Below are 11389 nucleotides of genomic sequence, written 5' to 3' on the forward strand. Positions count from 1 at the left end.
AATATCAAAATTTCTATCACCATTGTACTTAAAATCAATGTAATCGTGTCATTCCAAACTGTAAAACTGAATGATGTTGAGCACACCATCCCTAAAGAATCCTACATTTTCATGGTTTTTTACCCATTAAACATGGTGATTACCAATTGGGTCTGTTAACTGTACCTCTTGGTTCAAAATGGAATCTGTACCGGAGAGACCGTATCGGTCACGTGGGCCAACACGTGCCATTTCGTCAGACACTCATGCATAGTAAGCCACGTACAAGCATCACCATCAACGTCGGCTCGACATGAGGTCGAGAACCGACATCAGTCTGGTTAACGCCAATATGGACCATCATCACTCATCGAGTCGGCTCGGTCAAGTACCGTTCCGACATAGATCGTACCGGAAAGTATACAAGCTGCCGTATACGGACTAGACGGCTCGGTCATTTGCCGTTCCGACTAGTATTGAATAGTCGGCTCGGCCTCTTGCCGAAGAGTTAAACAAGTCATAACGGTAATCACAATTAAGAAAGGTAAGTACATGATTAAAGCCTAACAACCAATTAGTACCGTATTACCTAATTTGGTAAATATCTGAGAGGGCCCATCACGCTCAGGCCCATGTCAGATGCTATAAATAGGTCACACACAACAAGGTATGTCACTGTTCATTAATTATCCTAGAATATCGTGCTTATCCTGACTTGAGCGTTGGAGTGCCTTTTGCAGGTACCTCCCCCCTCTGAAGAATCCGTTTGAAGTATCCGTTCGGCCCTTCTTACCAAGAAGACTACGAGTGTATCCTTAAGCAGGTACATTTTGGCGCCCACCGTGGGGTCGAACCGATAGCATTGCAGAAGCACTGAAAGTTTACGAGTAAAAGAATCATGGTAAAGACAAGGAATACTAATTTTGAAGGGCAACAGTCTGAAGACGAACATCAGTCCGGGGCCGAGACGGTTGAGGAGACAAACTTGACCGATATGGTGCGCCATATGAAGGAAGAAATGATCGCCATGAAACAACAGCGAGAGAGAGATGCTGCCGAGATGGCTGCATTGAGAGAAGAGAATGCTGCGCTGAAAAATCAATACCGGGATCCCACATGGAAACCATCTGAGACAACTCACACACAGGGGTCATTCCACTCCCAGGGCCCTCACTCTTCTCTTCCCCACACCTCCGTCGCCGCTCCAGCTGCGCATGCTTCGGTCGGCCGACCGATCCAGCCTTTGCCGGCCGGAGCACATCGGCATCCTTTTACCCCGAACATCATGCAGATGGCACTCCTTGACCATTGGAAGTCTTTGCCCTTAGACAAGTATGATGGCACTACCGATCCAGACGAACACGTGGATGTGTTCTTGACTCAAGTTACTCTAAGCACAAACGATGATGCTGCTCTATGCCGAATCTTCCCAACATCCTTAAAGGGACGAGCACTGAGTTGGTTTACTCGGCTTCCGGCCAACTCGATCGATTCGTTCAGTACGTTGGCTTCCCAGTTCACAATTCAATTTGCTACCAGTCGGCCTCATCAATTGACCTCGTTGGCACTAATCAGCATTCGTCAGGAGAAGAAGGAATCTCTTCGGACATTCATGAGCCGATTCAACAAAGCGGCGCTCGAAATTCGAGACTTAAACCCTGCTGTAGCTCTACACCACCTTACCACTGCCTTGAAGCCAGGGCCTTTTGCCAACAGCATTTGTAAGAAAACCCCTACAGACATGGATGATTTGCGTCGGCGAGCCGACAAGTACATGCAGATGGAGGAATTGGCCGAGTTCCGGAACCAAGCCCGAGTAGAAGTGTCAACAAAACCTGACAAGCTGGCCGAGCCGAGTTTTCGGAGTCGACCGAAAGAGTTGGTTCCCCGCGAGAAGCCTCCTCGGGGACCAAGGTACTCACAATACACGCCCCTCAATACTAGCCGGTCAGCAGTATTAGAACAAGCATTGGCCTCGGATATACTGGTCATCCCAAAACGAGCATCAACCCCTCCACGGGCCGATACAACCAAGTCATGCAGATATCATCGCAACCGTGGGCATTCAACTGACGATTGTTTGGCTCTGAAGGATAAGATTGAAGACTTAGTCAAGCAGGGACAGCTGCAAGGTTTCGTTGAACGTCCAAACCGATCGAGATACGAAGACCGGTCACGGAGACGCGACCAACTCGAACAAAGGACAGAAACACGTTCTCGTAGAGAACGTAGTCGGTCTAGAGATAGAAGAGAGGATGAGCCTTCGGCACAGCCTCGGCGAGTCATCAATACCATTGCCGGGGGATTCGCTGGAGGTGGCTCGTCTTCATCTGCACAAAAAAGACACCTGCGGGCTGTCCGGCATGTTCATGCCATCGAATCCGCTCGTCGCCGCCTTCCCACTATAACTTTCACAGAAGCTGATTTTAAAGGCATCGATCCGGACCAGGATGATCCAATGGTAATCAGCGTCGAAATTCACAATTGTATCGTACGCAAGACGCTGGTCGACCAAGGAAGTTCGGCCGACATCCTCTACTGGAATACGTTCAAGCAGTTGGGCATCCCGGAGTCCGAGCTAGTTCCGTATGATGAGCCCTTGGTCGGGTTCTCCGGCGAACGGGTCAAGACCAAGGGATACATCAAGTTGTCGACTCGGTTCGGATTTGAAGGCGCCGAATACCGAGATGTTTCAGTTAAATATGTGGTGGTACACGCCAGCACATCTTACAACATTCTCCTTGGACGACCATCACTGAATCGGCTCGGAGCAGTCGTATCTACCCCTCATTTGGCCATGAAATTTCCGTCCGAGTCAGGACGAGTCGTCACGGTTCATGCCGACCAAAAGACGGCGCGGGAATGTTACTTCGCTAGTTTGCGACTGGCAAGAATAAAAGACGACGTACCTAGGAGGCCGAGTGGGGTTCACTCGGTGTCCCATCATTCGACTGTGGACCTTGATCCCCGAATCGATCAGGACGAAAGAGTAGAACCTGTTGATGACAAGCAACCGATTCAAGTAGGGGTGTTGGAGTCACAAGTCACTTATATAGGAGCCAACCTGTCCGAGCGGGAACAATTGGCTGTCAGCCAAGTGATCCTCAAAAATAGTGACCTATTTGCTTGGCATCCCTCTGACATGCCCGGCATTGACCCTAGTTTCCTCTGTCACAAATTGTCCATAAGCAAAGAAGCAAGACCGATCGCTCAACGGCGTCGAAAGGCTGGGGAGGACAGGAAGGCGGCAATAGAGGCCGAAGTGAGTAAGTTGCTAGAAGCCAAGTTCATCCGGGAGGTACACTACTCAACTTGGCTAGCTAATGTAGTAATGGTCAAGAAACCGAATGGGAAATGGCGCATGTGTACTGACTACACTAATTTGAACAAAGCCTGTCTGAAGGATGCCTATCCGCTACCAAACATTGATCGGCTCGTCGATGGGGCATCTGGCCACAAATTCCTGTCATTCCTGGATGCATATTCCGGATATAACCAAATCCGAATGCACCCTCAGGATGAAGAGAAAACGGCGTTCATCACCGAAACAGCCAATTACTGTTACCGAGTTATGGCCTTCGGCCTGAAAAATGCCGGAGCCACTTACCAACGGTTGATGAACAAAATTTTCAGTGACCACATTGGGCGATGTATGGAGGTGTACGTTGATGACATGGTAGTAAAGTCAAGTAGCGTATCTGTACACGCACAGGACTTGACTGATGTGTTTCACGCGCTTCGGCACCACCAAATGAGACTCAACCCCGACAAGTGCGTATTCGGGGTCTCAGGCGGCAAGTTCTTAGGGTTTATGTTGTCCAGTCGCGGCATTGAAGCAAATCCTGACAAGTGCCAAGCCATTCTAAGCATGAAAAGCCCAAGTACCCTGAAAGAAGTTCAGAAGTTGGCAGGCCGGCTCACTTCGCTCTCCCGCTTTCTTCCTTGCCTAGCTGAGATAGCTAGACCCATCCTCCTTTTGCTCAAGAAGACCGAGCGATTCCAATGGACCCAGGAGTGTGAAACATCATTCCAACATTTCAAGGAGCGCCTTAGTACACCCCCAGTCCTTTCCAAACCAGTTGCCAACATTGACATGATTATATACTTAGCGGTTTCCGACAGCTCAATTAGCGCTGCGCTAATACAAGAAAACCGAGAAGAGCAACAACTAGTGTATTTCATCAGTCGGACTTTGCAGGAGGCCGAACGACGATACCAGTTAATTGAAAAGGTAGCCTTAGGGCTCATCTACACTGCTCGTCGACTGAGACAATACTTTCATAGCCACAAGATAATTGTTCGGACCGATTGTCCAATGGCAAAAGTATTAAGAAAACCAGAGATTGCCGGCCGAATGATGGCATGGTCGGTTGAGTTGTCAGAGTTCGATTTGTCCTTTGAGCCGAGAGGTCCAATCAAGTCGCAGCACTTGGCTGATTTTGTTAACGAGCTTACCCCTTCGGGGCGTTTTGAAGACGAATCATGGACCTTGCATGTCGATGGGTCTTCTAACGCCCAAGGCAGCGGAGCAGGAGTGATACTGGCTAGTCCCTCAGGTGTCACAATTGAGCAGTCCCTTCGGTTCGGTTTTCGTGCCTCCAATAACCAAGCGGAATACGAGGCCCTGCTAGCTGGGATGCGGTTGGCAACCGAGATGGATGTGAAGCGAGTCATATGCTGGACCGACTCAAAGATAGTGGCCGAGCAGGTCAATGATAATTTCCAAGTTAAAGATGCGAACTTATTACAATACTATCATCTATTCCAAAAATTGAAGGATGAATTCAGCGAGGTTCAAGTTCGCCATGTTTTGCGTAGCAATAATGAACGAGCTGATCAGTTAGCTCGGCTCGCCAGCAGCCGGAAGCCGGGACAGCTACGCACCACTATTCATCTTGAAGTTCCCTCCCCAAGCGTAACAACCGAGTGCATGGCAATAGATGAATCACCCTCATGGACCACACCCATTCGGAACTATATCACTAACGGCGCAGTACCGGCCGACCCGTTGGAAGCTAAGAAGTTGCGAACACAGGCGGCTCGGTACTCCATGATAGCCGAGGACCTCTACAGACGGGGGTTCTCCACCCCGCTGCTCAAATGCATAGATAGTCACCAAGCAGATTACGTGATGAGGGTATTTGTGGCTCCCATTCCGGAGGACGAACCTTAGCAGCTAAAGTCTTGCGGGCCGGTTATTATTGGCCAACTCTGAAGGGGGACTGCGCCGACTTTGTCAAAAAATGTGTTCAGTGCCAAAAATACGGGAATCTCATCCATGCTTCAGCTGCTGAACTGCATAGCATCAGCTCTCCATGGCCGTTTACTTTTTGGGGCATTGATGTACTCGGCCCATTTCCGGTGGCGAAGGGACAAGTTAAGTTTCTCCTCGTAGCTGTCGATTACTTCACAAAGTGGATTGAGGCCGAGCCGCTTGCCTGCATCTCCGCCGCTAATGTCCAGAAATTTGTCTAGAAGAACATAGTTACCCGTTTCGGCATCCCATATGCCATCATCTCGGATAACGGCCTACAATTCACGGACAAAAAGTTCAACTCTTTCCTTGAAAACCTTGGCATCCGGCATAGGTTTACATCAGTTGAACACCCCCAGTCGAACGGCCAGGCCGAAGCGGCCAATAAGGTTATCCTCACCGAATTAAAGAAACGGCTCGGTTCGGCAAAAGGGGCATGGGCCGAAGAGTTGCCAGAGGTCCTTTGGGCGTATCGATGTACACCACAATCAACAACAAAAGAGACACCCTTTCGCCTGACTTACGGCGCAGACGCCATGATCCCGGTTGAAGTCGGAGAGCCATCATTCCGAAGACAGCACTTCCATGAGGAGTCTAACAATGCTTCGCTCCGAGCCGAGCTTGATGTCCTCGATGAAGCACGGGAAAAAGCACAGATTGTGGCCGAGGCATGTAAACAACGCATGACACGCCGTTTCAATTCAAGTGTTAAGCCGAGAACATTTCACGAAGGTAATCTTGTATGGAGAGCAACCGGGTCAGCCAGACGCAAATCTTCAGAAGGGAAGCTATCAGCCAACTGGGACGGCCCTTTCCGGATACGGCATGTCCTCAACAATGGAGCGTACAAGTTAGAAGAGCTGTCCGGCAAGGTCGTTCCTCGGACATGGAATTCTACTCATTTGAAGACATATTACAGTTGAATCAACATCATGTATTTACATTTCAACTATGTATAATGATGCACTCTTTTCCTTGAACCGGTCTTTTCTCCTCTTAAAAAATCGTGAAAAGAGGTTTTGGCCGGCAAGGTTTTTAATGAGGCATCCAATCAATAAAAACACAGTTCAATTATCTTTGACTTACTATACATTTTTAACATTAGTTTCTACAAGTCTTCCCTCCCGAGATGTCTCTCGGCTAAGGATGTGACTTTCAATCCTACAAGTCTTCCCTCCCGAGATGTCTCTCGGCTAAGGATGTGACTTTCAATCCTACAAGTCTTCCCTCCCGAGCTGTCTCTCGGCCAAGGATGTGACTTTTAATCCTACAAGTCTTCCCTCCCGAGATGTCTCTCGGCCAAGGATGTGACTTTTAATCCTACAAGTCTTCCCTCCCGAGATGTCTCTCGGCCAAGGATGTGACTTTCAATCCTACAAGTCTTCCCTCCCGAGATGTCTCTCGGCCAAGGATGTGACTTTTAATCCTACAAGTCTTCCCTCCCGAGATGTCTCTCGGCCAAGGATGTGACTTTCAATCCTACAAGTCTTCCCTCCCGAGATGTCTCTCGACCAAGGATGTGACTTTCAATCCTACAAGTCTTCCCTCCCGAGATGCCTCTCGGCCAAGGATGCAGCTTTAGTTTTAGATCTTCTAACCCGAGATGACTCTCGGCCAATGAGAAAAACATTGCGAAAAGAATTCAAAGCAGTATACGAAAAGAAAAATAGAATTTATTAAAAGGCACTATCGGCCTAGCAACACAAAAAAACGAGCACTATTGGCCCGGAATTACAACGCAAAAACCTAAGAAACTACCTCCGCCTCGCCGGGAATCGGACCAGCCTCAGGCGCTTCTTCCTCCTGAATTGTAACATCCTCATTTGGCTCGTTCGCCCGAGCCGGAGCTTCCTCGTCGGCTTGTTGATCAGGAGGAATAGAAGTGAGTTCCACCAGCTTCCCTTGAAAGAAATCTTTCGTCATGTCAAGATGGAAGTCTGGCGGAAAGTCGCCGAAATGACAGGCTTGCCGAGCCGCTTGGGCAAAGCCGGCCTGATGCTGGCTAAGGACCTTGGCACGCGCTTTCTCCTTATAGGCCTCGAAAGCGGTCTTCTCAGCATCCAACCCCTTCCCTAGTGCAGTAACCTTGTCGGTCTCGGTCTTCAAAGCAAGTTCGAGACGCTGAACCTTCAAGGCCAAGTCGTCGGCAACCCGCCCTCTGCGATCCATTTCAGCCTGGTACTTGCTGTTGGATGTTTGAGCGTCTGTTAAAGCCGCCAGCGTCTCTTGAAGAGACTTCTCCTGCTCAGCAAGCTGCCGGCGCAGCCCATCAGCCTCGCCGTTCGGCTGCATAACTATGCTTTGGGCCATTGCCACGGCCCGCACTTGGAACTCGCAGAAGAAGCTCCATTTTTGAGCCGAGCTCATGCGACTCAGGATCCCTTGGCCGGCTTCAGAAGTTAAGTCTTGACTCAGGAAATCCTGAGCGTTGACGTTCCCGGCCAAAAAACTTGGCGAAGATAGACCTTCTGGAACAGGGGGGCTAGCCACTCGGCGTTGTTTGGCCCGGCGACTTTCTTCCTCGGCCCTTGCATCCGGCCTTCTTTTTTCAGGTTGGGGCCGAGTGGGTTTCTTTTTCCGAGCCGAAGACCCTACCCCACCAGCTTGAACGGTAGCTTGATTCCCACCCATCGGGGCTGAAGTCTTGTTTCCAGTAGTCGCCGCCAATTGATTCCGGATCAGGTTACGGATGTCTAGATCGTCATCTCCATGGGCAGCCATTATACCTGCACATTATTAGTCAAAATCAATGATAACACACAAATTTAATTAAATAAGAAAAGTACTATACCAATTAGTTCCTCGACTACATCGGCCGATTCAAACAACCGGATCAGAGGACGACATGGTAGAGGCCGAGGTAGTTTGTCTAAAAAACTTAGACTCATTCTCTCCTCCGGGGACATGCGTGATTTGGAAACCGTGTCGTACTTGCGCGGCTTCCGGGTCCAATACAAGGGAAATAGGGGATTCCCTTCGGCATCAAAGAAATACTTTTTTCCTGGTTCTGGCCGAATCATCACCTTCATAAATCCCACTTTAAATTTTTTGTACGAGGTGGTAAAAGGTTGCAGCAAGCAATCATTGTGACGAATCAACGACAGCCACTTAGCCTTTTTCGTCGGCCGAGACGTGTAGAAGTGCAGGAATAGATGTGGAGTGGGTTGGAGACCGAGGGCTAGACACAAATGCCTAAACCCTTGCATAGCGGCCCAGGTGTTCGGGTGAAGTTGGCTCGGCGCCACATTAAGAAGTCGAAGTATACTCATGAAGTAATCGTCAAAAGGGAGGGATATCTTCAGATCCCGGAACATATAATCATACACGTAAAAGAATGGGTATTTGGACGATCCTTGATTCAAATAAACGAAGTCTGGATTCGAAGCCCCGTCACCTCGGCACGGTTGGAAAAAGACAGCAGAAGGTTCTTCATCTTCGGGAAAGTTTAAAAACTTTATGGCCGATACGAAGTCCACAAGAGACTTCTTGCTCGTATACCGAGAGTATACACTACCAACTTCACCATGTACCCACGAATACCCGGGAGTCGATATGGGAGGAAAAATTCTTGACGATTCCCCACCCCGACTCGGCTGATCTTCAGAACCCGCAGCCGATGCCGAATCATTCCCGCTTTGCGACCGATCGGACCCCGAAGCCGACTCTGCGGAATCGCCCCCATTCGAAGCGGAAGCCGACGCTACCTCCTGGTTCGGCGTCGTCCTTAACCTAGATTCCTCTTCGTCCCCAGAGGAGTCAACATGAACAATGTCCAGGTTAGCCATTACGTACCTGATGATTGAACTTGACCAATTGCTGTTGAGTATTCAAAACGCTCTCAAATATCTTCGGCTCGGAGCAGCTAGTAAGTTTGCATGTGGAAACCCTTCCTCCTACACATCTATTTATAGGCGTTCTTAACAGGCAACTGAAGAGACACCCCCTCGTGCCTACCGTTGGATCATTTAGATCCAACGGTCTAGGGCGCGCAACTCTTCGCATGCGGTTATATCCCTTCGCTTCCCACCATAACTTCTCGCGTACGCCATCAACTGCCCAACGGTTACAACCCTTCATATCCCACCATAACTTCCCGCGTACGCCATCAAATGCCCAACGGTTACAACCCTTCATATCCCACCATCAGTTGTAACCCTTAGCTTCTTCTTCAACACACCAACTGAGAAATCCTGTTTTTATTTCATTAACCTTTCGCGTCGCTTCACTCCTCAAAGGCTGGGGGGCTTGTGTACCGGAGAGACCGTATCGGTCACGTGGGCCAACACGTGCCATTTCGTCAGACACTCATGCATAGTAAGCCACGTACAAGCATCACCATCAACGTCGGCTCGACATGAGGTCGAGAACCGACATCAGTCTGGTTAACGCCAATATGGACCATCATCACTCATCGAGTCGGCTCGGTCAAGTACCGTTCCGACATAGATCGTACCGGAAAGTATACAAGCTGCCGTATACGGACTAGACGGCTCGGTCATTTGCCGTTCCGACTAGTATTGAATAGTCGGCTCGGCCTCTTGCCGAAGAGTTAAACAAGTCATAACGGTAATCACAATTAAGAAAGGTAAGTACATGATTAAAGCCTAACAACCAATTAGTACCGTATTACCTAATTTGGTAAATATCTGAGAGGGCCCATCACGCTCAGGCCCATGTCAGATGCTATAAATAGGTCACACACAACAAGGTATGTCACTGTTCATTAATTATCCTAGAATATCGTGCTTATCCTGACTTGAGCGTTGGAGTGCCTTTTGCAGGTACCTCCCCCCTCTGAAGAATCCGTTTGAAGTATCCGTTCGGCCCTTCTTACCAAGAAGACTACGAGTGTATCCTTAAGCAGGTACAATTGTTATCAACAAACATAGAATTATCATGCATAATAATTATTTTATAATATTTTATTTAGAAAAAAATGAAAAAATATTTAGAAAAAATATTTTATTTTAAAAAAATCAATTCAAACTAAATTATGCTTATTTTGTAACATCCTGTTTTTTTTAGAAAATAATATTATTATTAATATTATATTCTTTCTTATATTTTGGGGTTAGAAATATTTAATTATTATTACTTAAAGGAAAAATATTTTTTTTATTATTATTTATATTTATTTTGTTAAATTATTTTGATAAAAAAGAGAAGCAAGTCGGGAAAGGTAATGAGTTGGGTTGACCCGGCTCGAGAGAATGTAAAAAAAGGATTATCATATTAACTATCATTAGTCTCATTTGGCATTTTATTAAGGAGTAAGAAAAAGAGAAAGGAAAAACAAGAGCGCTAAAGAGGAGCGCCCAGAAAGAAATCAGGAGCAACTTCCACTACATCAAAAGTATTCTAATTAATGCAACCAAGTACGGAGAAAAAGGAGATTTTTATATGCAAAATCACATGAGGGGATGGGTAGAGGGAAAGTATTCCCTAGGATTTTTTGGTAATTTTATATTCGTTTCTGTTTGGATGCCTAATGATTTGATAATTTCTACGTGGACTTGTGAGTGTATTTATGGTATTAGATGTTAAAATCGATGTTCTGAGAGAGATTGAGTTGTTTGAAATGTGTTTGTGATTTAGGGTTCACGAGGGATTGTGATTTTGATAATTAGTAGGTTGTTTTGTGAAATTATGATTCAATCGGGTTTCATATTGATTTATAAATGTGGTTGTGATATTATTTGGTAAAATTGATGATCTAGATGATGATTGGATTTATTGGAATGTGTTTTGTAAGTTAGGTTCTTGTAAATTGGTGAACACCCTGCTAATTATATGAATTAATGAGTAATTGGGAGATTTTTACTTATGGATGTACCTCAGTATTTTTATAATATCTTTTTGTGTGATTAACCAAATCAATTTTGTTTGTTGGGTTAGAAAATACTTCGAGCTATAATTTAGACTCTAGAATCGTGTAAAAATGTTAAGAATTGATTGAGTTATGCAAGTTATAAGTTTAGTCTCTATTCTAGTGCTCAAAATATTAAGTTTTATATTTTCAGCCTTGCGAGGCGACCTTAACAACATTTTTAAGCTTCATGTTCTTCACAAAAGTTGTATATTTGGGTGTTATATTTCTAATAGCTTTGAAATCACTCAAAAAGGATGTCTAGAACTCTATATATGGCTGTTTTATTG

The 11389-nt window shown here is 46.7% G+C and overlaps 2 protein-coding genes across 2 annotated transcripts; both read left to right on the forward strand.

Moving 5' to 3' along the window:
* Positions 1-877: 877 nt before the first annotated feature.
* On the forward strand, positions 878-5152 carry LOC145958007 (uncharacterized). The gene has a single exon (XM_083074455.1). The coding sequence runs from the start codon at positions 878-880 to the stop codon at positions 5150-5152; it is 4275 nt and encodes a 1424-aa protein (XP_082930581.1).
* Positions 5153-5769: 617 nt separating this feature from the next.
* Positions 5770-6156, forward strand: LOC145958008 (uncharacterized). Its single transcript, XM_083074456.1, has one exon. The coding sequence runs from the start codon at positions 5770-5772 to the stop codon at positions 6154-6156; it is 387 nt and encodes a 128-aa protein (XP_082930582.1).
* The last annotated feature ends 5233 nt before the right edge of the window (positions 6157-11389 follow it).

This window comes from Cajanus cajan, chromosome 5, assembly GCF_000230855.2.
Source record: "Cajanus cajan strain Asha chromosome 5, NIPB_CcT2T_4, whole genome shotgun sequence".
In the NCBI taxonomy this organism is placed as follows: Eukaryota; Viridiplantae; Streptophyta; class Magnoliopsida; order Fabales; family Fabaceae; genus Cajanus; species Cajanus cajan.

What these genes read in the sequence shown, in the direction of transcription:
- LOC145958008 (XM_083074456.1), top strand. Translation starts at nt 5,770, where the DNA reads ATGATCCCGGTTGAAGTCGGAGAGCCATCATTCCGAAGACAGCACTTC.
- LOC145958007 (XM_083074455.1), top strand. Translation starts at nt 878, where the DNA reads ATGGTAAAGACAAGGAATACTAATTTTGAAGGGCAACAGTCTGAAGAC.